The sequence below is a fragment of the Narcine bancroftii genome, chromosome 7 (genome assembly GCF_036971445.1).
Source record: "Narcine bancroftii isolate sNarBan1 chromosome 7, sNarBan1.hap1, whole genome shotgun sequence".
In the NCBI taxonomy this organism is placed as follows: Eukaryota; Metazoa; Chordata; class Chondrichthyes; order Torpediniformes; family Narcinidae; genus Narcine; species Narcine bancroftii.
In genome coordinates, this window is record NC_091475.1 from 15,886,588 (window position 1) to 15,913,369 (window position 26,782).

At 41.6% G+C, this 26,782-nt stretch overlaps 1 protein-coding gene across 1 annotated transcript in view; it reads left to right on the top strand.

Annotated features, from left to right (window-relative positions):
- Positions 1–26,782, top strand: part of itsn1 (intersectin 1 (SH3 domain protein)) — a 181,117-nt gene that overhangs the window by 100,747 nt on the left and 53,588 nt on the right. The window contains 7 exon segments of the mRNA XM_069888982.1: positions 6,885–7,044; positions 11,338–11,543; positions 15,484–15,566; positions 18,139–18,192; positions 21,556–21,615; positions 24,296–24,462; positions 26,657–26,702. Of these exon segments, the coding sequence (XP_069745083.1) occupies positions 6,885–7,044; positions 11,338–11,543; positions 15,484–15,566; positions 18,139–18,192; positions 21,556–21,615; positions 24,296–24,462; positions 26,657–26,702 (776 nt within the window).

Consider the following 26,782-nt stretch of genomic DNA (forward strand, 5'->3'; position numbering starts at 1 on the left):
TATTTTATTAGTAAAGCTTAAAACATTGCTGAACTCTTCAAAATTTTAATGCAGTCAAGGGCTCTGATATTCCTTTCTGCCATCTGATTTCTTGCAAGGATGTAATTTCAAAGAAACACAATTCACTCAATTAAGTGGACAAGACTTGATGTGCAATTGTACCTGACAGTGTGAGACTCTTAAGTATTCTTTTGTCTTAAATTGCAAACTTGCCCCCTTTTCCATGGCATCTCTGTTCAGGTACTCCAAGTTGCTAAACTATCAATTTATTTTCATGTCTGCTAATTCCATACAATGACATGTATTTATACATTCTTGGTACATAGGAGGGGCAAATGTGCAATATTTCTCATACCTTGAATTGCAATAGATATGGAGAAATGTGTAAATATTTCATTGTTGAAGCAAAATGTTAAATAACTGCAATCTACAATTTTTATTTTAAACTTCAAACTCCAACTTGAAAAGTAATTACCATTTTAGAGTAGGCGAGCTATATAGTCATTCCATCTTACCGATAAATCACAGCCATATTCAGCAATTACTTTATTCAAATTACCTTGGATTGTGTCCAGTACATAACTTAGCATTGGGTTAATGCCATCAGAAAACTGTCAAGATAGTTTTAACTTGCAAATATAATGCGCATTTAATAGAAGGAATGCCAGGGATCCAGGAATTAAATTCCAGGAAGAGGTTCTGTAGGGACTGTAGGATGGTCATAGGATTTGATCTAGATTTTATCAGTTGAATTACTGCAGGCAAGTTATAGGAAGGATGCCATTCAGGTAGAAAGGGTACAAAGAAGATTCACTAGAATGTTATTGGGACTGGATATCTTGAGTCATAAGAAAAGACTGGATAGGCTGGGATTTTTTTCTTTGTGTTGAGGAGGCAGAAAGGTGATCTTTAAAGAGATAAATAAAATCATTAGGAGGCATAGAAAAGATAAATGGTCTTTTTCCAAGGACGAGAGTGAAGCTCGAGTGTTTTCCACACACAAGGTGGTGGGTATAGTAAAACCCCTGATCTCTGGCAGCAATGACGATTGGAAGATGCCAGATAAATGAATTTGCCGCTTGCTTGAGATTGTGTGTTGCACGATTGGTGAGAGGGGGTGCCAATTTTATACTTTATTCTTTACCTATTTATTTTCTACACTTTTTTTTACCCGATTGCTTAAATTCCAGATAATGGGGATTTTATGTATATGGAACAAGCTGCCAGAGGAAGTGATAGAAGTGGGTACAGTTACAACATTTAAGAGATTTACTCAGCTTTATGGGTAGGAAAAGTTGGGAGGGATAAGAGCCAAACACAAGGAAATGAAAAATGAGCCAACATGGTTGGCATGGGCCAGAGAGCCTATTTCGATACTGTGTCGCGGTAGCTCCTCTGCTCCTGCAATAACACACGCAACCAGACGGGTTGAGCTCAGTGAGCAGACTAGTTTATTGCAGGCTGCTGGGCCGTACTTATACTCCCAGCCCGGACCTGGCTGAGAACCGCGCTGGAAGGCGCTGACGTAACCCGGGCGTCACGTGGTCCCCCAGCGCGGGCTTCTGAGTCCCGTGCTGGGAGGAAGGGAACACCCCCGACGGCGCCATTTTGGCCGGCTGCACCGCCATGTGGTTTACAAGTGGGGCAGGTTCGTGCCTGCCTGGAGGTGAGCCGTCACACAGCCCCGCCTCTTCTCCCCCCACCCCCCCCCCAAGAACCGGCGCCAATGTCCTTTTTCGCTGGGCGGCTTTGCTTCTTGGGCTGGGCTACGACCACGGGCTCGGTGGGATCAAGGTGCGCTGGCTTCAGCCTTTCCATGGTAAACAGCTCACGCCTGCCACCAATGTCTAGCGTGAATGTGGAGCTGGAACGCTGTACAACACTGTACAGTCGCTGTAGAGATGCCGCGTTCGGGCCCCGCCGAACACAAACGTACTCCGCGGAAAACAGTTTGCTGGGAACGTGAGACGGGCAGGTGCCGTGCCTGGGCGGTGATGGGAGTTCGATCGAGTCTAAGCGTGCCCTGAGGTGAGGAAGTAGTTTGTGCAGCGACTGCTGGGGTTTGTGAGGTGCATTGACGAACTCGCCAGGTAGTGCTAGCGGCCCACTGTAGACCAGCTCAGCACATGATGCCTGCAGATCTTCCTTGGGAGTGGAGCGGATGCCCAGGAGTACCCAAGGCAGTTCGTCCGCCCTGTCGGGACCAGTGAGGCGGGCCATGAGTGCTGACTTAAGGTGGCGGTGCAGATGTTCGACCAGTCCATTGGCCTGCGGGTGGTAGGCCATGGTGCGGTGTAGCTGGATCCCCAACCTGTTGGCGAGCTGTGCCCAGAGCGCAGATGTGAGCTGGGCGCCACGATCGCTGGTGAGGTGACCCGGGACGCCAAACCGGGCGACCCAACCATGCAACAGTGCTCGTGAGCAGGAGTCGGTGGAGGCGTCTGGCATCGGGATCGCCTCAGGCCAACGAGTGGTGCGGTCCACCATTGTAAACAGATAACAGTTGCCCCTGGAAATGGGAAAGGGCCTGACGATGTCCACGTTAATGTGGCTGAACTGTTCCCGGACGTGCTCGAAGTCCTGTACGGGCGTCCTGGTGTGCCTGTGCACCTTGGACGTCTGGCTCAGCCCGCGATCTGCTTCCGCAGCCCATGCCATATGAACCGTTCTGCCACCATCCGGACTGTGGACCTGATGGACGGATGTGAAAGGTTGTGGATGTGTCGGAAGACCTGCCTGCGCCACTGCCTGGGAAACCACTGGTTGTGGGGTGCCCATGGAGATATTGCACAGGATGGTGCCTTCGCCGCTCAGAGTCAGGAGGTCTCGGAACCGCAGGCCCATGATGGCGGTGTTGAAGGCCCTCGTCTCCTTATCAGACTTCTGGTCCTGGACAAGCTGGTTGAAGTCGAGGCCGGGCGTAAGCGCCCAGATGGCTGGTCGCGAGAGTGCATCGGCAACCACATTGTCCTTCTCCACCTTGTGCCGAATGTCAGTGGTAAACTCCAACACGATGGAGAGGTGACGCTGCTGGCAGGTCGACCAGGGATCCTTTGCCATCACGAGTGCCTGGATGAGGGGTTTGTGGTCGGTGAAGATGGTAAAAGTCCTCCCCTCCAAAAAATAGCGGAAATGCCGCACCGCCAGGTACATGCCCAGTAGCTCACGGTTGAAGGCACTATACTTGTGTTCCAGCGTGCGGAGCAGATGGCTGAAGAATGCCAGCGGCTTCCAATGTCCATTGCCCTGCTGCTTCAGGACTGCACTGACGGCTGTGGCAGAGATGTTGACAGAGAGTGCCATATGCAGGTTGATGTGTGGGTGGGCGAGCATGGTGGCCTTCATGAGGGTGTCCTTGGTGGCCTCGAATGCGGTGTAGGCTTCTAGGTTCCAAGCGAGCATTTTGCGCTTGTCTGCGATGAGGGTGAATAGCGGCTGCATGATGCGCGCAGCTCCCGGGATGAAGTAATAGTTGACCAAACCCGCGAATTCCTGCAGCCCCTTGAGGTTGTCCGGGCGTGGGATTTCCCTGATAGCGACAACCTTCGCAGCGGCGGGCGTGGCTCCTTCGGCCGCGATGGTATGGTTCAGGAACTGCATGGACACTTTCCCAAACTGGCACTTGGCCGGGTTGATGGTAAGGCTGAAATTGGCCAGCCAGGAGAAAAGGGCATGTAGGTGGGCCTTGTGTTGCGCCTGGTCCTTGCTGGTGACGAGGATGTTGTCCAAATAAATAGACTAAATCCAAGTCCCTGCCCACAGAGTCCATGTGGCGCTGGAAGGTCTGAGCGGCGTTCTTGAGCCCGAACGGCATGCGCAGGAATTCGAACAAGCGAAAGGGGGTGATGATGGCCGTCTTGGGTATGTCCTCAGGGTGCACCAGGATCTGGTGATATTCGCGCACCAGGTCAACCTTGGAGAAAAACCTCGCACCGTGCAGAATGGCCGTAAAGTCTTGGATGTGAGGGATGGGGTAACGGTCAGGAACTGTTGCCTCATTGAGTCATAGATAGTCTCTGCAGGGACACCAGCCACCAGAGGCTTTCAGGACCAGGTGGAATGCCGAGGCCCACGGTCTGTCGGACCGCCGAATGATCCCCAGTTCCAACAGGTGTAAAAACTCCTCCTTCGCCACCTGGAGCTTGTCAGCCGGGAGCCGGCGTACCTTGGTGTGAACCGGTGGGCCCTGGGTGGGGATGTGGTGAAACACTCCATGGCGTGGCGAAGCAGCGGAGAACTGTGTCTTGAGGAATGTCGGGAACTTGTCCAGGATTTGCTGGAACTCCTCTCTGGGCGTGCTGATCGTGGCCATCTGCAGTTGCTCCGAGCGGGAGGCGTCGAGGTAAACAGCCTGTAAGGTACGGGTGTTGACCAGGTGCCTGCTTCAAATGTCCACCAGAAGCCCGTGAGCAAGGAACAAGTCTGGACCCTGGATGGCAGTTGGGAGGGGCTCTCAACCAAGTTTTCAAGTAGAAGAACATATTTTCAGAATTTCTTCTCCAAAAAGTTGAATAACAGGCTGGTGAGCCTGATGTCAGGAGTGGGTAAATATTTGGAGGGTGTTCAGAGAGATTGGATATACAAGTATTTGGACAGTCAAGGACTGATTAAGGTTAGTCAGCATGGGTTTGTGTGTGGTAGGTCATGTTTTATGAATCTTAGAGTTTTTTGAGGAGTTCCCAAGAAAGTAGATGAAGGAAAGGCTGTGGACTTCAGTAAGGCCTTTGACAAGGTCCCATATGGGAGGTTAGTTCATAAGGTTGAGAGATTAGGTATCCATGGAGAGGTTGTAAATGGATTCAACATGGGCTGAATTAGAGAAGACCGAGTGGTAGAGACAGATGACTACTTCTCAGACTGGAGGCCTGTGATTAGAGGTGTGCCTCCGGGATCAGTGCTGAGATCAGTTATTTGTTGTGGTAATGATAATGTGGGAAGTTGGATCAGGAAGTTTTCTGATGACACTAAAGCCTTTTTCGCACTGGCTAATCTGTAAATAGGCCATTCCAGGAACCAGTTAAAGAAGGCGTTTTTTGCCGTTCACACTGGACCACTGTTAACTGGTTCTCTGCATCCTTTCACACTCACCACCAGGCATTCCTGGGGTGACGTCTACCTCTAGGTATCCTCTACCGGGGACATCTGAGTGACGCATCTGCTAATTATGATGTGTATTTAAATAAAATTAATCATGCTGAATTTTCACATAATTAAACATGTACAGCACAGTATGTCCTTGTTGTTGTGCCGATCTTTATAAATTTATAAAAGACTGTGGGGAAAATGGTGTAAAACCCATTGCCGCACAATTTATAAAGACCGTGAAAGTTGGGGATGAAAAATACGTATCGAGCAATGGTGGACCTGACCTCCCAGAATTCTGTGCGGCAGAGAAATCCCTCCATGAGTGCTCCATCCCATGCATACAGCCCTTTCTCTGCTGCACAGAATTCTGGGAGGGCAGGTCCGCCAACACTGGATGCATGTATTTTATCCCCGACTTTCCCATGGTCTTTATAAATTGTGTGGCCATGTGTTTTATTGCTGCTATCACATTCCTACGGTCCTTTATAAATTGTTTTATGCTGTGGTGTTCATAATGCTTAATTATGTTATAATGATTAGGTATGATTAATTTTGTTTTACAAGATTATAATACATTGATCGGGATTTAGTAAAATGAATACAAAGTTTATACCTTTTTAATCTTTTGTTTCCTTCATGTTCCTGTACTCGCGTAAAAACATCATCAGTGCATCAGTACCTTGTCCTTGGTTACTTCATGTCCCTTTCACACTGAGCTAATGGCACGCAGGCATCTGATGACCCCCCAGGGGTGATAATACCTACCTCGGCAGTCCATCCCTGGTGTGATTTGATGCCTATGTGGTGATTAAGGAGCATTCAGACTGGACCCTTGTCCTTGTAATTAACAGCCAATTTACAGATTAAGGTGCCAGTGTGAAAGGGGATTAAAATTGGAGGTGTTGTGGACAGTGAGGAAGGATTTCAAAGCTTGCAAAGAGATCTGGACCAACTAGAAAAATGGGCCAGAAAATGGTAGATGAAATTTAATGAAAACTAATGTGAGGCGTTGCCTTTTGGAGGGACAAACCAAGGTAGGACATGCACAGTAAATGGTAGGTCACTGAGGGAATGCGGAGAAACAAAGGGATCTGGGAATTCAGATACATAATTCCCTGGAAGTGGTGTCACAGGTAGACAGGGTTGTAAAGAGAGCTTTTGGCATCTTGGCCTTTATAAATCCAAGTATTGAGTATAGAAGTTGGGATGTTATGGTGAGGCCAAATTTGGAGTACTGTGTGCAGTTCTGGTTGCCAAACTACAGTAAGGATATCAGTAAGATTGAAAGAGTGCAGAGAAAATTTACTAGGATGTTGCCAGGCCTTCAGGAGTTGACTAACAGGGAAAGATTAAACAGGTTGGGACTTGATTCCTTAGAGCACAGAGGAATGCAGGGAGATTTGATAGTGATTTACAAAATTATGAGGGGAATAGACAAAGTAAATGTGAGTAGGATCTTTCCACTTAGATTGGGTGAGGTAATTAAGAGAAGGCAAGGCTTTAGGGTGAAAGGTTTAGGGGGATCATTAGGGGAACTCCTTCAATCGGTGAGTGATGGGAGTTTGGAAGGAGCTGCCATCTGATGTGGTAAATGCGGGCTCACTCTGAAGTTTTAAGAATAAATTGGATAGACACATGGATGGGAGAGGTCTGGAGGGTTATGGAATGAGTGCAGGTCAGTGGGACTAGCAAAATAATGTTTCAACACAGACTAGAAGGGCTGAGTGACCTGTTTGCTGTGCTGTAGTTTTCTATGGCTCAATAGTTCTAACATTGCTGCTTTTAAACATTTTGTTTAGATGGCCCACAGCAGGCACTGAGAAGCCAGAGAGCGACAACTGGGATGCTTGGGCAATGCAACCATCACTCACTGTGCCAACTGCAGGTCAACCACGTCAAAGGTCAGCATTCACCCCTGCTACTGTATCTGGATCATCTCCATCACCTGTGTTAGGTCAGGTAAGTAAGAACGGGATTAAATGTATTTATTGCATTAACATAACATGGCGAGATTTAATTTTGTGCATTATCACTTGTTATAGCCTTTGCAATTAATCCTTTTTATTCCAGCCATTTTTAACCTTTCATAATACATACTCCAGACTGGGTCTAGGGGTAAACTATAGGGCCTTTCATAAAGCAAAAAGTCCGAAAATACAGGTGGAGATTCTCTGCCCTCACATCGGAAAATTACCTTCATGAATGTTCACTGACTGGCTCCAAGGCACCGACTCCAATCCCTCTCCAAGGTAGTGTCAGGACCATAGTGGAGCGCTTTGTCACATATCATGAATGTACTGCCGCTGCAAGCAGCTGGCTAGGGGAGGGCTGATGACGTCGCAGTGATGCTGTTAGCCTGCGACCCACCTCACTTTTCTCTCTCCCACTCACTTGCCCCTCTCCCTCCATGACCCCTTCAGGGCAGAGGCGGCCAGCGGGGAATGGCTGTGACAGCCCTGCCAGTCCCTCTGGCCTCCAGCACCTTACCGGGCTGCTTCAACTTTCGGGGCCGCTCGTTGGCGCCAGCAGTTCAATGGCCTACCTATCATCCCCGATGCAGTTGAAACCGTTCTGGGAAATAGAGAGTGGTTCAAGCTGTGTGGGGGATTATGGGTAACAAAATCAGCCATTGCTTGGCACATATGTACAGCGTCATGGCACCAGTAGCCACGCCTCCTGAACGCCGCATCAATACCCCAGCTGCCTCCAGGCTGAAAGTGGACATCAGAGCAGGCTTTTCTGGGCCTGCAGGAAAAGGTAAAAAATATCATGCAGAACCAATTATGAAAAGACCTTACAGTCTGAACACCAGAACAAACCAGCTGATAACTTCTCACTTATTTGCTTTTTTTTAATTAAACTGAAAACAAGGTGCAGGAAACAATCAGCAGATTAGATAACAAAAGAAGAATTGTTACATAGTTTACTTATGAGATGTCGGCTTTATTAATGCAAAATTACCTAACAGGAAAGGTGACCTGGTCATAGGTACTAGAAGAAATTGAAGGTAGTATCAGATCAACGAAAAATGTGTGTGATGTTGCCAGAAATGCAATTGGATTATTGCCATGACGTGGCACTGAAGTGAAATATCAACCCTGGTCCTTTTGAATGGCAGAATGGAGACTAGAACATTCTCAGTCAGAAGTCATAAAATTTGGACAAAATGTTTTAAACCAGTGAGAAGGAAAAGAGAGCAGAAGAGGGTTGTTTGGAAAGAATTTTGTCTTCATTATAGATTAGGAAGAAAGAGTGAATGTTCTTTTCATGGTGCTGGCTGCAAAAGGGTGGTGAAGGGTATTGAGTAATGTGCCTCAGGAAGGAGGTAACATTACCAGGAGGGGAGACCAAGGGAAATGCTTTGGGAATGTGCAATAAAAGATCTGAGTCACTGTCAAGTCTAGTTGCTGTAAGATGTAGTGTCATTCCTTGAGCTTCATTGGAATAGTGAAGAAGGTTAAGGAGTAGTCAGAATGGGATGGGGAATTGGTGAGAGGCTGAATGGAAATATTAGGGAAAACTGTGTTGTGGTTCCACCAATGCAGATAAGACTCATGCCATGAGTATTAAATATTGTACAGGTATACAAAATTTAATAGAGTGCATGTTCACTGCTTTAGTGCTTCATTTTTTCACTGAGGTGAGATAAAAACTAAAGGATATGGGTTAAGAATGAAAATGGGAGAAATTTAAAGGGAGCATTGGGGGAATTTCTTCATGCAGAGTGGTGGGAGTGTGGAACGAGCTGCCAGATGAATTGGCTCAGTTTTGACATTTAAGGAAAAAATTGGACGGGTTCGTGGACGAGAGGGTTCTGGTCCAGGTCCAGGTCAGTGGAACAAGACAGAAAAAGTTTGGCACAGACTAGAAGGGCTGATTGGGCCTGTCGAGCTACTGTGGACCTAATCTGTTTGACAGCTGTCCCAATTGTGCCACAAAGTCTCAAATAATTTGATAGCCTTGCAGGATTAGCTAGTTAAATTGTGCCTTTGTTGCATTCAGAATTGGTGTCAGAGGTTCATCTCTGTTTTTGTTTCCTTTGACAGTTTTGGTATATCTGAGTGGTTTTCTGGTTCATTGCAGAGAACAGTTGAGTATCAACCGTATTGTAGATTTGAAGTGGTGTTAATCAGACTGGTTCCTGATTTCCTTTAGAAAATATATTAGTTTTTTTTTGTAGTCTGCAGTTTTATGGCATGGACACTTGCCAGATTTGTGGTGATTGTCCCACATCCCAGTTTGGCAGTAGTCATAATCCTTCTTAAGAAGTGAAGATGATAAATTAGAATTTAAAAAATCCAGAAATGTTTAGCAACCCTGATGTGAATACTTAAGTTTCTGCTCCACAGGATGCTGCCTGACCTACTAAATGTTATGAAGAGTTAACAGTTGAGAAGCCTATTCACACTGGGAGAGCAAGAGGCCAGCCATCATTTGCGATAATCTTACATTAATGCCACTTTTTTTTCCTCTCATCTGCTCATCAACTAATAAGTCCTTCACCCCTGCCGTTCCAAATTCTACCACTCACCTGCCACAGGGGCAATTTGCTGTGGCCCACCAATCTGGTTATCTTTGGGTTGTGGGAGGAAACCAGAACACCAGGAGCCAATCCCCATGGTAACAAAGTCCAGGTTGAACCCAGATCTCTTCTGTGAGGCAGCACCTCAACCAGCTATGCCACTGCGCCACCTTGTGGTGCACTGGCTAAAAGAATACCTAGATGTCTGAGTGAAACCAAAAGGGTTAGCTTGGTGTCGATGTTGAATAAATGCAGAAGGAGTGATCTTTGGTAGGTTAGGCTTGACAAAAATTTAGTGAGGGCGAATCGGAATGGTTTGATGCTGAAATAAGAACATAAGAAATAGGAGGCAGAATAGGGCATTAAGCCTGTCGAGCTTGCTCCACCATTCAATGAGATCATGACTGATCTGGTAATCGGCTCATCTCCACCTACCTGCCTTTTCCCCATATCTCTTAATTCCCCTACTTTGCAAACATCTATCCAGCCTGGTCTTAAGTATATTTACTGAAGCAGCGTAGGCTGCTTCAAAAGGGCAGAGTTCCAGAGATTCACCACCCTCTGGGAAAAGCAGTTCCTTCATATCTCCATCCTAAATCTACTACCCTGAATGTTGTTGCTATCTCCCCTAGTTCTGGTATTCTTCCACCAATGGAAATAACTTGCCTACTCATCTATGCCTTTCATAATTTTATATGTTTCTATTAAGATACCCTTTCATTCTTCTAAATTCCAACAAGTACAGTTCCCAACAACTCAGTCACTCCTCATAGGCTAACTCCCCCTTCCTCATCTCTGGAATCAACCTGGTGACCTAACCTCCTCTGCACTGCCTCCAAGGCCAGTACATCTTTCCTTCTCCTAAATTCAGTTCCTCTAGCAATGAAGGCCAACATGCCATTTGCCTTCTTTATAGCCTGCTGCACCTGCAAACCAACCTTTTGTGATTCATTCTCTAGCATTTCCCAAGTCTGCAATTAAAACCCTTTTGTGCAGTGTGGAGTAGAGGCATATTTGAATTTTCAAAAATTATTTGAGCCTGACGTGAAGCTTGGCTTTAAAATACGAGTTCATACAGTGAGGGATGACATATTAGAAATGATTAAAGGGCAGGAATAGAGCCTTGAGTCGGCCTTTTTTAGTTGTCAGTCTATTAAGGTGGTGCCAGAGAGATCAATAATGAGTACACAACTGGTCACAATTTACATAAATGATTTGGATGGAAAATCTGTTATGTACCCAAGTGTACTGATAGGAAAATGAGATGGGAAAAGGATGTAGGGAGTCTGCAGATGAGGTGAGAGGTCCTGGAGATATTGGGAGGACTAGAATGTTGTAAATATTAAGTTCATTTTCTGATCAAACAAAAAATATAGTTATGAACAGAAACAAGTTAAGATATTTAATGTTTCATTGAGTGATCCTGACCAGAGATATGTAGAGGAAGGAAACAGGCTCTCTGGTCCAGCTTATCCATGTCAACTTTTCCGAACTAATCCTGTTCACCTGCTTTGGGTTCATAATCTCTCAAACTTTACTATCCATGAGCCTGTTCACCTGTCATTTTAAACATTGTAATTGTAACTGCCTCTTCTGCTTTCTCTGGTGGCTTGTTCCCTCTATGCTCTACTTTCTTTGTGCTTCACTTATTTTCTACAGTAAGTTCATGTTATGACTTTTAAGGATCTTAATGCAATCTGATGCTTCATCTGTGTTTATCTATTTGACAGGGGGAGAAAGTTGAAGGGCTTCAAGCTCAAGCTTTGTATCCTTGGCGAGCAAAAAAGGACAATCATCTCAATTTCAACAAAAACGACATCATCACTGTTCTAGAACAGCAAGACATGTGGTGGTTTGGAGAAGTTCATGGACAAAAGGGCTGGTTCCCCAAATCCTACGTGAAGCTCATTTCAGGACCTGTAAGGAAATCTGTAAGGTATGCTTGCTTAAATTGTTCCACTGATGAGTTTGCTTTGCTGAATTGGTTATTCTTCCCTGTTGCTATCTGAATTCTACATGCATCTATGTGTGTGTTTGATATTAGCCTGGCTAATATCACCTTCCGTTTCCTGCAGTGAAGATGGTATGGTGTTCAAAACCACTGGGCTATCCAGTGAGATGATGTTATGCGCAGCCTATTTGAACATCTGGTTTTCTTCGGTAATTTTTGTTAATCCAAAGGTGTATGATTGAGATATTTTGATTACATTCAATATTAAATATTGAAAGGGAATGCTGGAAATAAATGCAAATTGCTTATTAAAATTGACATGAGCTGTTGCATAAGACTTGAAATTAATTTGCTTCTGAAGTGAAAATAAGTTCAAAAGCTAAATAAGTGAAACACAAAAGCTTGCAGATGCTGTGATTGTTGTAAAAACACACCAAAATGGTGGAGGAACTCAGCCGGTCTTTTCAGCATCCATAAAAAGCAAAGATGAATTGTCGATGTTTTGGGCCTGCGCCCTTCTTCCTTTCTCTTTATGTTGGTACCTTTGTATTTATTGGTATTGTATTACTTATTGGTAGTGCGGGGGGGGGGGGGAGAAATCACTGTACACAGCATATACATGTAAACAAATAAAGAACTGTAAACAGATAACAGATGTAAACAATCTGCAATGCAGAGAATTAAAAAAATCAATAAAGTGCACAAGTAAGAGCCCTTAAATCAGTCCCTGATTGAGTTTATTGTTGAGGAGTCTGATGATGGAGGAATAGCAGCTATACCTGAACCTGGTGGTGTGAGTCTCAGGAGAAAGTGTAGAGTAATTATTAGATGGGAGGAAGCAATACGTCATTCAAGAAAGGCTTTTCAAGAAGTAAAGGAGTAGCTGTAGGATCTAGTCCTTTCCTGTTTGCATCTTGCTCTTTTCCTTGTGATGTGCTGCTGCCTGACAGCGTGAATGTTTGGTGCACTTTATTCCTGTTTCAAAAAGTAGATGGCCTGTTAAAGCTGAAATTTTTAAAAAACAAAATGCCAGAAGATCAATAAATTGGTGATAAAAATCCTTTACATATATAGTAGAATCCCCATTATCGGGCACCATTATCTGGTTGCAGATGTTTGATACACGAATTTTCTGTTTGAGACTTGCTCTTTAATCCCTAACTAATACGTCTGCGTTGAGATACACAATTTAAAAGACAAAAGACAGTGCAAAATGTAATTTGGAAAAAAAAAATCAGTATTGTAATCTTTAATTAGGTAATGTTCACTTTAATCAGGTCATTCCCTTAACTTACAAAATATAAATTTGAATCCTAGTTGTTGGTGCTTTAAAAATGTTACACTAGCCACTACGTTAACCATGCCATGGTTATAATTAGCCCCATTCCCCCAAGTTTACTGATGTACCTAATACTAATAAAGATAAAGACTTACTTGGCAGGGATAGGGAGACACTTTGGGAGAGTTGCCCCAGTGGCATCATCCTGGGTGAGCTATTTCATTCCAACGCTACTTTATTGAAACTTTACCACTTTCTTCTTGCTGAGATCTCTGCTCACCTCCACGCAAGTGTCGCGGTCAGGTCCTCCGCACACCTTCCTTGCGCTGAGAATCCGGCTCACTTCCACGCAAGTGGCGGCAATGAAAAGAATGTACGCACATTGAAGTGCACTGCTAGTTGGGGGGGGGGGGGGGCCAATCTGTGTGTGTCCAACCGAGTCTCAGCACTCCCCCCACGGGACTCGTATCTTTGAAAATTATTGATACTTTTATTTCCTCTGTTTTTTTTTCTTTTTTGCCTGTTTCAGTTTCCATTTGATTGAATTCCAGATTATGTGTATTCTACTGTATTAGTTATGTATTTATGAGATGTTTAAAAACTGAACAAGCTTGCAAAACAGAATAAGGGTTACTTTCCAGTCAGCTTTTGTCCAAAATACCTTTCGTCATTCATTTCATCTTTGCTTCTGTTTACCCTTGCATTTTGATGGTATGAATTAAGTTGTCACACTGGAGAGTTGCTGAAATCAATATATATTGAGGCTGACTAATTGAGAGGGTACATTTATGTTGCAGTTTATTGCAGACCCGTTATAATTTTATCTAAGCAGTTTTGCTTGTAATGACGATCGAACTTGACTTCGCCTAGACTTTTGAATTTGTATGTTCTGAGTTCAGTATTTATATTCTTTTCCTCTCAAGCTCATTTCACTGTCAGGGAACTTCCACCTTTCTATAAGGTGATGGGGTTCCTTCTGAATTCTGATAAAATGCAGTTGCCTCTCACATTATAATTGGGAATGAATCCATGCGTAGAACTTGGAGGGAACATAGGCTGCTATTGCAGAGCAACGAACAAACTGGCCACTTGGCTGCAGCCAAAAGTCCTGTATTTTTCTGAAAATAGTAGATTGTTGCCATTGGCACTGCTCTGAGCACTGTTCGAAAGTAAATACTCCAGTTTAAAAGTGCTTTCAAAGCAAGTTTATTTTGTAGTTTGCCTTCAGTTGTCTTCACAACTGCATTGCGATCTTTCGAGAAGACTCAAGATGTGGCAGAATCTTAGATTCGCTAAGCCTGAAAGAAAGCTGATATTCAGTTTGTGTTGGATTCTAAATATGAGATGATTCATTGAGAAATCTGGAATGTTACTTGAATAAAAGGAGGAATGGCTGGAATGATGCAGAAAAAAAACGGCACTGTAATGGCTGGAATGATGCAGAAAAAAAATGGCACTTTACAAAACAAAAACCGATTTCTGAACTGGCTGGATTAGAGTTTGGGTTGATCTTTACAAGCAGTGTCCATCTGATCTTGGTCAGGAACAGATGCTGAGGTTTTGCATTTCACTTCAGGGAAGGGAAGTCACAGGAATACAGTTAGGATTATTCGCAAAAGCTTGAGTAGATTGTTCAATTTTCTTAACTGGCTCACAATGGCTATAGATCTTTACATAAAGAGCAAAATGCACATTGAAGATGCAGTCAAAAAATTTGAACAGAAATGTATCCAACCTGAAAAATTTTGTACTGATTTTTTTCTCATTGATTTTCTTTAGTCAAACTTCTATTTTTAGGTTTTTTTTTTCAAAAACTAATAGGTGTTAGTTATTACAGTGAAAATTCTGTTTCTCTGCTGTTAAAAAATTAGTGTATGTTGCTCCAGATAGTCTAAGGTGGTGGAACATCTGAGAACATATGGGTTGGGAGGTTAAATGCCCCTCGTATAATCTGAGGGAAGTTGAGAATATAAGAGAATAATTGGGATAATTGTAGGATTGAAGTAAATGGATGAACATGGAATTGGTGGGCCGAATGGCTCTATCTCTCTAGACCAGTGGTTCTCAACCTTCATCCACAGACCACATGAAGTATTCCTATCAGTGGCTCTCAACCTTTTTTCCCCAACTCACATACCACCTTAAGTAATCCCTTACCAACTGCAGGGCACCTACGGCTGGTGGTATGGGAGTGGAAAAAAGGTTGAGAACCACTGCCCCCTTTTTTTTTTAAACAGGGTCCAGTGGAAAAAGGAAACTGTCAGCAAGTTGGTGTCAAATGATGTCATTTCATGCCAGGGACTAACTGCCTCGAACCCTACTCCTATCCCAGTGTGCTGATAAAACCAGTGGAAAGGGACAACAGAAAGTCACCCATTTCCAGTTGAAGTTAGAGCACGCCGATCCCCAAGGATCCCAGTTAAGGGTGGCCCAGTGGAAACGGCACAAAGGGCTTCCTATCCCGGGACGCTGCAAAGCAAGTTAACTGGGATGCTTGTGGAAAAGAGGCTTCTGATAGTTTGAAAAAAATTTTGTATTGAAAGTTGTTAATTTGAAAAGAAATGCTGCAATGCAAGAATAAAAACTAAACTAATGTTATGTGAAAATATACAAGTTAAGATTAAGGTTTTTTTTTTGTCCTTGAAGTGTGGATTCTGCTGCAGGAAGCCCGCCGAGCCTGACGAGAATGACTACCCCACCGTCAAAAATAATTGGTTCACAGGGAGATGGTAAGTATATAATTAACACATAGTTTAACTCCAGCTTCAGTTTGCAGACCACCAAGTGAAGGTGTAAGACTGAAGTAAGTAGCGCTGGAAACTTGTGCTTGCCTCTTCTAAAATAGGTATTTTAATTAAATACAAATTTTAAGTTGGTTGAACAAAGATGGGGAGACTCAGCAGGACAGGGAGCATCAGGAGAGAAATGGGCAATGAATATTTCTTGGTTGGGACCCTGAAAGATGGTTGTTTCCGTTAATTCTGCACACACACAAAAGAGGGAAATGTGTCAAAATTGAATCTATGATTATATTTTTATTTTCCTATTAATACTGTACCAGAATTAAATCATTCTCTGGTCTCCAAGTAACTGCATAAGGGATAATCTTTTCAAAATATTCAATTCCATTTTGGATAACTTTAATGTACTTGAATTTGTCAATTAAATAACTATGATAAGTGCAAACTTGCAAGTAAAAGATCAGATGTGTCCCATTGCCATCCTGCCCCTTCAGTTGTCCACCTGAAATATAAATAACACAATATTTAACTTTGCACACAGGAAGCATTTAACAAATAAATCTTTAAAATTAAGATAAAGCAACAATGTTTTTTAAATTGAATAGAATGTAGATCTGGAACTATCTTATATTTGGTTTGGAATGACTGGAGTCCTGGTTTTACTTCGATCTTGCTAAGACAGCTAGAAGCTAATTTAGTACATTTCAGTTGTCCCTGTTTTTTAACTTGTATATCGTGGAAAATAATTGAGAGGAGTTAGTGCACAGAACCCAAAGAATATGCTATGGAAGTTTGTTGATACATTTTACGCGCTATGTGAAGTGATTCACTTCTGAGGAATTATTTAAATCTTCACTTTAGTGTGAAGCCAACCTCTAGACTCCACTACAAAGATGCTTCTGTTCATTTCTTTCCCCCTTTTAGTCTTCATTGCAGCCTTGAAATGTAAATAGTCTACTCAAGTTCAAAATCCTACTAAATGCACTCAATTAAGAGTGGATTGCACAATCTTGGTCCACAATTCTAAAAGTTTGCTGTTCCAAAGCATTGCCTTCGCAGCCATTGTATTTAAACTATTTATTTATTATACATCAGCTATTTAACTCTTGGCTTTTAATGTCAAATGCCTATTATCAGATAGATTTGATTTGTATTTCTTCTGTTCAGTGTAGTATAACGAGTCTATTTGCTTATTTGTTTATTTGCATCATATATATATTTTGATTATTCCTTTTGATCTATTGTAGGTTAACTCTTAATTAGGCCGCAAGAACTTTTATGTCTCAGGCTCTGAAGGACTTGCCATTATGTTCAAATTGGTGACTGATTTGATTTTCCTCACTAAGGAATTGGACAAATGAACAGTATTCACAAATGCTGTTAATAATTAAGTAACCTGTTAATGATTCACTGACAAGATTCAAGATTGTTTTTATTGCCATGTAATAAAGCAGAAAATCAAACATTATACAAATTTCCTTTAGTCTGCTATAAAGCCAGAAAAAGAGTTTCCATTAGCATAGTCCTGTGCCCCTTACAGTAAGAGAGAAAGAAAAGCAAAAGAGAGTCCATTCAGAGTCCCTAAGTATCCGTGGTCTTGCCTCCAGTGATTCTGCAGCCTCACAGACTTCTGTTCTACCCATTGGCAACCTGAGCTTCAGATACAAACCTCCAATACAATCAAGAAGCCTTCAGCACTTGAGGCCTTTTGCGAACCCTTCTTCCCCTCAGCACCCTCTCGAATCCCAGCTCATGGTTCCCATGAGCCAGTCTCATTGGGTTTAATCAACTCTTTACCCTGTAGAATGAATGAGCCTGAAAACCAATGTCAATGTAATGGTTCTGTCTCAAAAGATAACATGTGAGAGAGTTCTGTCTTCTGATAATTGGGTATGGGCCCCAACAGGAAAGAGCATGCACACCAGTTTGAGGCATCCTCAGTGTGAAGTTCTGAAAGATTTGCATTGCACATGTCCAACCTTTGTCACACACCTGGTTGTTTTACTATTTAAACAAACCCATTTTTGAAGGAGCATGCTGACATATACACCCAGTCATAAAAATAATTTCAGGAAATTTAATTTAAGAATAAAAATTGTTGATTTAGAGTTTTAATCAAATTAATTTTGTTGGAGTATAAAATTAACAGCCTGCAATATAAATATTATAATCATGGAATGTGATTCTCCAAAATAGTTTTTTAATTCTCAACTTTACCATGTGAGCATGGTATGAGCAATAAATAAAGGTGACTTGACTAATGGTGCCCACAAAACCCAATACAATTTAACTTGGTCACTGTAAATTTTTATAGAAGCATCACACAACTGTCTTTGTATCAAATTCTAATACATGGGGTATATTTTAGTTTTTGCAGGCCAGATTTACTGCATTGTTGCTCTTGTTTTTATATTGCTAGCTGTAATATTGTATTGCTGTCGCTACATGTCATGCTATTTTTGCTCATTTCTATGCATCACTTTGATCACTTTGACTCTTGTTGTCACTTTACTTTATCATGCTGTACTGTTCTTTCTTTGTTTTCTGATGTCCACTATAGCACAGTGCAGGGAGGAGGCTCCTCCGCCTCGACCTCCCTCCCTCCCAAGGAAAGGTACAGTAATTATCTCACTGCTGCATCTAATGAACCAATCATATTTTTATAGCTTAAATAAAATTTTTAGTTGCTGATTTAAAATGTTCCACTCAGAAGCCTTGTTAATGCTATGCATTGTAGGTTTTTAAAATGTATTTTTATTGTTTTGAATAGAAGTGCAATAATTTTAAAATATTGGAAATTTTGCCTGTTTTGAACAAGGAAGAAATCTGATCATCAGAACTTTTTAAACACAGTACCGTATTTTCACTCATATAACACACATGCATATAATGCGCTGAAAATCATAAACTGTTTAAAAAAAATATATATACTTTTGTATAACGTGCACACTCATAACCGTGCAGGTGTAGTATTCTAAATTCTGACTGACAAAACAATTTGCATTTAAATTGGACATGAGACAAAACACATACCAGTATCTGTCAGTTAATCTCCTGTGATTAACACCCAACTTCCCACAGAGGTGTCTAATCACCCATTATATAGATGATATCCTGCTGCAACACATTAACAAGCTTTGGAGAGGAATCAATAGGTGCTTTTAAACTGACCTGAGTAGCCCTCCTGGGACCCGGGGCGGGTGGGGGGGGGAGGGGGGAGGGGTCACCTCATTAAATCACCAACCTGGCAATTTAAGAGGGATCCTGCCTCCGCGATGACGCGGTGAGTGATGCGTCACACGCTCACCAGATGAAATGAAGTAAAAGATCTTAACCTTACTCTTCCTGGGAAGCACGTTTAAGCCATGTTATAATATCTCCTTTCCTGACCTGCACTGCTGGGTTCCTTTTCTACATTTGAATTTGGCGCCAGCGTGCTGCCCGGTCATGCACGCAAGCGCTGACATCACTGGAATAATCAGGTCAGTCATTTTTGTTTTCAAGCCCCTGGTGGACGAGACCTAGGTGAATTTAACTGGGTTCCCTGACCTCCTCCAAAGTAGGGCAGAGATCCACACTGACCGGGTCAGATTCTTTCAAGCTGCCTTGTTAGTGGGGCACTAACTTGGCAAATTGCCCGGTTAACCCCATATTACAAGGCAGCATGAAAGCGCCCAATTAAGTAGATCAAAGACAGGCTTCAAAGTTAAGGAGGAGTTCAATTCTAATGGCGTCTCAAATCAGAGGCGCACTTTAATATGTTAATCTCCTCCTTCAGGGACAAGATGGGCAATTCACATTGATAAGGTGCAGTGCCTTAGCCAAAATGTCCTGTTGATAGCAATACCATGGCATTCAGTACAAAGAGATATTCCCAAGAACGCCCGCTTTTATAGTCTCGTGCTCGCTATAACATTCCCACACTTGCTATAAATTGCTGGCGCATCTTTCCCACGGCTGCTATTAATTGTGTACATTCTTTCATTGCCACTATAACATTCCCACGCTCGCTATAAATTGTCAGCACGTCTTTCCCACGGCTGCTATAAATTGCACGCATTCTTTCAATGCCACTATTATTTTCCCAAGCCCACTATAAATTGCTGGTTTGACTTTCCCCACACCTGCTTTAAATTGTGTGCGTTCTATGAACATGTAGAAATATTCTCATATAGCGCACATGCTTAAGACGCATGGTGGGGTGCCTATTTTTAAAAATAAAATACATATAACACTCACGTTATTTGCGTAAAAATACGGTACATCTATAACAAATTGCTGAGTTTGCCTTTTTTGGTATTGGATTGTCAAATGCTGCTTCAAGCAATGAGCGCTAATCTTATTTGGCTGCCAGTTTAGTGTTTGCAATTAATTTTGAAATGCAGTGAAGCTCAATTAACACTCTTGATCCATCTGGGTAGATCTTTGCCAATATTGAAATGTTTTTCTTGAACCACTGATTCTTGCTCTTCTGTGCCTTTGTAAACATCAATAGTTTAATAAATGTGGAACAGTCTCCACTTGGCAGAATGAGTGTTGCACTTAGGAGGTCCACTCAAACAGTTCAACATTATCCAAGATAAAGGAACCCAACTAATACATGTTTAATAAATGTGGAAAATAATGAGCAGATTTACTCCTGGATTATCAACCATTTCCAAACAAATTTAAAAATGTTTAAAGCGTACAGCACAGTAACAAGCCCTTTCAGCCACAAGCCCATGCCGTCCAATTAACCAACAACCCAGTATGGTTTGAACGGTGGGAGGAAACCGGAGTACCCAGAGGAAAGCTACACAGACACAGGAAGGATGTACAAACTCCTTACAGACAGTGCTGGACCCTTTTTGTGGGGGGGGAGGTGCTGTATCCACTCCAGTTGCAAGTTTTTGTTATAGATTAGGTGAATGCTTTGGGTGCATATTAGTTGGGTTCCTTTATCTTGGATAATGTTGAGCTGTTTGAGTGCACCTCCCAAGTGCAACACTCACTCAGCCAAGTGGAGAGTGTTCTGTTCCTATGGAGTCAACAGGTAAAGTGATTTGGACATAAAAGTGCCTCTGAGTCCAGTATGTATTGTGACTGGAAATTTTCTTTGTAATTTCAATATGAATTTTTGTCCAATGCAAGATTAGAACAAGTAATCTCTAAATAGGACTACTGTTTCTGTACTATTTCATTAAAAATAAAATTACGAAAAAAGCTTTTTCTTATAAAATCCTGATGATGAGTGAATTTTAATCCTAAATTTTAAAAACAATTGCTTGTATATTTAAATACTTGTGGGAATTTATTTTAAAAAAGCAATTTGGGAAGAAGCTTAAATTTAGCAGATTTAAATCCATGAACACAACTGATGATTTGTAGCCATAACATTATCCTAATCCTTTTCATAAGTATTTAAAAAAAAACACTTTCAATGTCTCTGTCACCAACTTTGTCCTAAGCAATTTAGTTTCTGGGTATTTGGGAACCAACTCCCCTCTCCTGAAGATGTTCTTTCTAAGCTGTGGACAGTTTGCCAGGGATTACCAATTGTCTTGTCTGAATACCCATGTTACCCTTGCTTATGAAGTGTTGGAAAGTGATTTACAATAGAAACTATTATAATGAACTAATCCTGGAACTAGGCTAGGCCTCATTGTGAAGGAAATGTGAAAACTTTTAAAAAAAATTTCCTAAATTCACACTTGTCCAAATGCTTGGACCGTTAGTATAACTACAGCAATTTCAGCATGTTTTATTTTGAACTGCTGTTATTTCATTTTCCTCTTTGCCTTTTAAACTCTGCCCCAGTTTTCAATCAAAAGCTTGGATACAGCAGTTAGATGTTAGATCTTAACCATTCTGTTAAAAGATTAAGTGGTGGATAATTATAGAGAGGTGTTTTCTTTTATAACAATATAACTATAAGACACAAGTTTTACTTTATGCGTGCTATTTTGTAACCAAACCATAATGGTCTACATTCATTTAGATTCCAACTTGAGGGTGCCTTGCGCTTCAGAGACACTCCGAGCTGCTTCTGGTGGAGAAGGTAACTGGAATGTTTTACAATTTTAGTTTTAAAAAGCACCTCAAAGCTTGTGTCTCAGTACAATATTCAGAAAGTTGCAGCCCTTAGTGAGTGTTTAGTTTTAAATATACAGTAAAACCCCTGTTACCTGGAATTCAAGCAACCAGCAAACAAAAAATCGCATACAATAAATAGGTTAAAAAATACAGAAGTTTAAAATTGGTGCATCTCACCATTAGTTCACCAATCATGCAATACGCAATCTCAAGCAACCAGAAAATTCACTTAACTGTATTTTTTTGTGGCATGGCTATTTGAGCCTTTGTTTAAACACTTTGATTATTGTTGCCTTATTTATTGTACAAAATGGAAACTATCTTTGCAAAAAGAATTGAACTGAGAACTAAATACCAAACAGACTAATTGCACTCGATGATTGATAACTCACTTTTCAAATTAACTAACGAGGCATTTGCTTTGATTTGTAATTTTGTAAGCTGTTAATCATTTTCAGGTTTTCCAAATATTGTTCACGCATTCTGACAAACTTCAGCTCCACAATTCCCTGCAATGTGTTGTATAATGATGAACAGCTTATTCTCCCAAGGAGAATTGTACATTTATTAATTTATGCAGATTCATGCAAACTTTTCCAAGATCTATTTGATCACCTCGTACATTAATTTGTTGGTTGATGGAAATACAGATGCAGCAAGGTCTAACTTTAAAATAATGGAGATTTTTATTTTGACCTTTGTTAAAGGAAATTGTTTTTTTAAATGAATGCTATTATGCCAACCTCAGTACCATTATACTAATGTTAATGATTTCCCTGAATGACTGGGTTAATAATTCCTTCAGCCACTCATCACAATTAACTTTATAAAGTCAATCTGCTCCACAATGGGCTGGATTGTGTAATCCGACAACTACACTCCCTTCCCCCACCCCCTCCCCGCCTCCACCAAACCTGGCTCCATCAGCTCCCTTCTCTTGCCCATCTGGTTCCACCCATCACCTCCCAGCCTCTGTCTCATTTCTCTCACTTCTACGTATTGGCTATCTTCCCTGTTCACTCAGTCCAAGCACAAACATCAACTACTGCCTCCACAGATGCTGCTTGACCCATCAAGTTCTTTCAGCAGTTTTTCTTTTGCAAGAGGCCTTCACTACACGAATTGTCTTGGGCAGAATCCCCAGGTTCAGCTTGGTATTTGATGGTGGTGGGAAGTGTTCATGAATGAGTGAGTCAAACACCAGATTGAGTCGAAATCAAGGTTCTTTATTACCGGATTGTAACACTTGCAACTAACAGTGTTAGTTGGAGAAGGCGCATTCTGCCGTTATCAGCAAGTGGTGTTTTTTTTATACCCCAGGACACGCACTTAGTAAATTATCATACCATGACATTGTCCAATGAATAAACTGTTGCTATCCTTCTCTGTTAGTCTGCTGCACATCATCTTGTTATTGCCACACTTATCTTGAGTGTACAAGGTCACATCTGCATCCTGTTACTCCTTAGTACTGGGTGACTCCTTCTCCGGTCCCATCTCATGATGTTTTTACCTTACAGAAGGGAAGTGCGCAATGAATCCATGTCATTGAAATAATCCACAATTAGGTCCTCAACACCTAAACTTTGGGCAGCAGTATCCCATTTCTTTCATAAGTGTTACCTACTATTGTATCTCAAAATTAAAACTAACCTGGGTAAAACTCCACAACTCTGATGCGGACCCCAACCTGCAGTTGGATTGTTCCAGGTTTCCAGCAGTGAAAATGTTTGCTACCCAGGCACATCTGATTCGATGATTATCTTGACCGAAATTAGATTTTAAAAAAATTTTGCCCTTTCTTCAGTACTTATAAGCCAGAGTGAATTGGGCATGAACACACAATCGGAAACACGATAATTTTTATCCCTCAGATGTCTTCTATGAGCTTGACTGACAATATAAATGGTTCTTTTAAAGTTAGAGTTACATAACCTGAGCATAATATTGGGGTCCCATTTAAATAAATTTAAATTCGAACCACAGTCACTGGTGCTGTCACAGCATTTTACTCTAATTGCTACGCGGACCGTGCTGCCATCGTAATTAACCCCTCCTCCCCAAAGTTTACAGATAAAGCCTTTCTAATGTACTTAATAATAGGAACCTAGGAAGTAGGAACAGGAGTCGGCCAAAAATGGCCCATCGAGCCTGCTCCGCCATTCAATACGATCATGGCTGATCTAATTTATGACCTAACTCCACCTACCTGCCTTCTCCCCGTATCCCCCAATTTCTCTATCATGTAAATAAAGATAAAGACTTTCCAAGCAGGGATAAGAAGACACTTAAGAGAGTTACCCCAACAGTGAGTGACATCAACCAGCTCTTCATCCTGGGTGATGCCATTTTATTCAAACACAACTTTACAAAGCATGCCACTGGCTGAATATTTGCTCCCATCTTCACCAAAAGTTTGTGTTTCTCCAGAGAAATTTGACTTTTATCATTCTAAACAATAATTTTTTTTAAAATTTCTTATTTATTTATCTATCTATTTATTTATTTTTTGCCAGTTGCTTAAGGTTGCCAGTTACTTGAATTCCAGATAACATCGGTTTTGTTGCATTTATTTTACCATTCATTTCCATTTTTGTTGTGCCATTTCATACTCTTGAAGTCTTTATGCTACTTTCGTTTTACAGAATTTGTCGCCATGTACACGTATGAAAGTAATGAACCTGGAGATTTGACGTATCAGCAAGGAGATGTGATTCTTGTGACGAAGAAAGATGGTGATTGGTGGACAGGTGTTGTTGGGGAGAAAGTGGGTGTTTTCCCGTCCAACTACGTCAGGCCAAAGGATTCTGAGGTGAATCATCTGTGTTGCCTTTATTTTCATCCTTTCAGTAACTCTTCCATTCAATTCCCCAAACTAACTGTTCCAGAAATATTTGTGAGTTTGGTGTAGGATGTACTGGTAGAGCCCACATTAATTATTCATCTCCTGATGCATCTGCAAAGGAGGGTCAGAAGCCTATTTGAACTGCTGCTGTTCATGTGGCAGAAGTACACCTAAAGGATAAGGAATATGGAATTAGTCAAAAATATAATAGAAGTCAAAACTGTGGGTAGCACGATTGGCGTAGAGTTAGCACAACGCCTTTACAGCACCAGCGATGGGGACCCAAGTTCAAATCCCACACTGTCTTTAAGGAGTTCGTACGTTCTCCCCGTGTCTGCGTGGGCTTTCTCCGGGGCTCCAGTTTCCTCCCATCCTTCAAAAACATACTGGGGTGTATGTTAATTGGGTGGCACAGACTTGTAGAGCTGAAATGGCCTGATACTGTACTGTATGTCTAAATAAAAGAAATAATATGATGGAGGTGAACATGTTCCTTTGTCTTTAGATAGATTGACAAGTTTAGGAGTTACAGTAAAATCCTTGGTATTCAGTTCCTGTGGGGATTAGTATCTGTCAGATAAGTTAATTTGCGGGTTGTTTGAGATTGTGTGTTGAATGATTGGTGAATTGGGGTGCCAATATTAAACTTTTTGTATTTTTTTTTAACCTTTGTGTTTTCCGTGAGTTTTGTGCCAGTTGGTTGAGGCTGCTAGTTGCTTGGGGATTTTACTGTACTAAGAAGTCTTGGTGAATTGCAGTGGATAACAGACAACAGCCACCATCTGTTTGAGCTGGAGAGATGGCAATTATTTAAACTCAGAAAGGGAATTCCTGTCAAACTTGCTGCTTTATTCTGCATGATACTGATTTCTTTAATATTGAATATGACAATGTCTGGGGTTTTTTGTCACTTGACTTCTAATAAACATATCTGTCTTTTTTGGGGTTGGTGTGACTCCAACCTGGAGAGAGCTTTATAAAGAAAGGCCTTAGTTTTAACTGTATTCTTTACTGCACAGTGTTGAATGCTGGTTTAATATCAAGAACAACACCCTCTTTTTGAAACTGAGTAATTAGTGTCCATTGTTGAGCCAAGTACAGGTTTGTCTGGGCGCACCGAGACAGTACTGGTAAGAGTCACTCAGTTTCATTGTTAATGATAATTGAGTTCTGGAGTACCACAGTTACAGGTCAGACAATGTTGTGCACTTTAGCTGTAGATTATAAATTAAATCAGCTCGCATTATGTAATCGAGATTTTAGAAGGAGGCTGAGATAATAGCTCAGTTGGAGACAGAACTTCGAATATTGCAGCACAGTACAGGCCCTTGGCTCATGATATTGTGCTGATCTATGTAAACACACTCAACAAACGAACTTTCCAAACCTAACAACAATAATCGTCTATTTTTCTTGCATGCCTGCGACTAAGAGTCTTAAGTTTCCCTATTATACCAGCCTCCTCCACCTGGAAATGCATTTCAGGCACCCACTTTTGTGTTTTCTTTTGAAACAAACACCCCTGACGTCTCTCCTGAACTTTCCTCCCCTCACCTTGTACAAGTGTCTTCTTGTGTTTGTGATCATTTCATATTTGCTTTTCTAAATGTGTTCCATCTATTTTTCCAGTTGTCATTTTTGCTCGTCTCAAGATGGTCTGTAAACATGCTATTAAATTGCAAGGGATGAAACACAACTGAGTTACTTGGAGGGGCCGTACCCTTTCTCTCCACTAGCTTCAAAATTATCTGTCAGGGTGACCATTTGAATGTTCTGATTGTCTTCATGGAAGACTTTTCAAATTATTGTGAAAGGATGTAAATTGACTTCACATTTTCTAAAGTACAGTACTGCATTCTGAAGTCAAGATCTTATAGATAAACAAATGCAATTCATTTCAAATTATTTGTGCTGAGATCTAGTAAAAAAAATTGTTCTCCAATTCAAGAAGCAATTTGTTAGGTCTCACTGTTGCATTTTTATAGGAGAATTAAATCATAATTTATCTTGTACATGCAGTACGATAACAGGCCCTTCCAGCCCACGAGCTCATTCTGTCCAAATATCCCAATTAACCTACAACTCCTGTATGTTTTGAAACATTTATTGGACTTTAAAGATCCTGCTTGTTTACGTGTTAAGACGTGCCCTCTTCACACAGGGGCCTGGACAAATGGGAAAAGGTGGAAGCCTTGGAAGGAAACCCGGTAAGTTGGTGACATGTCCTGTAACGTTAATAAACTTCTCAGAAATTTTGTTGGGTGTTTGAGTTACCTTTTTGGATGCC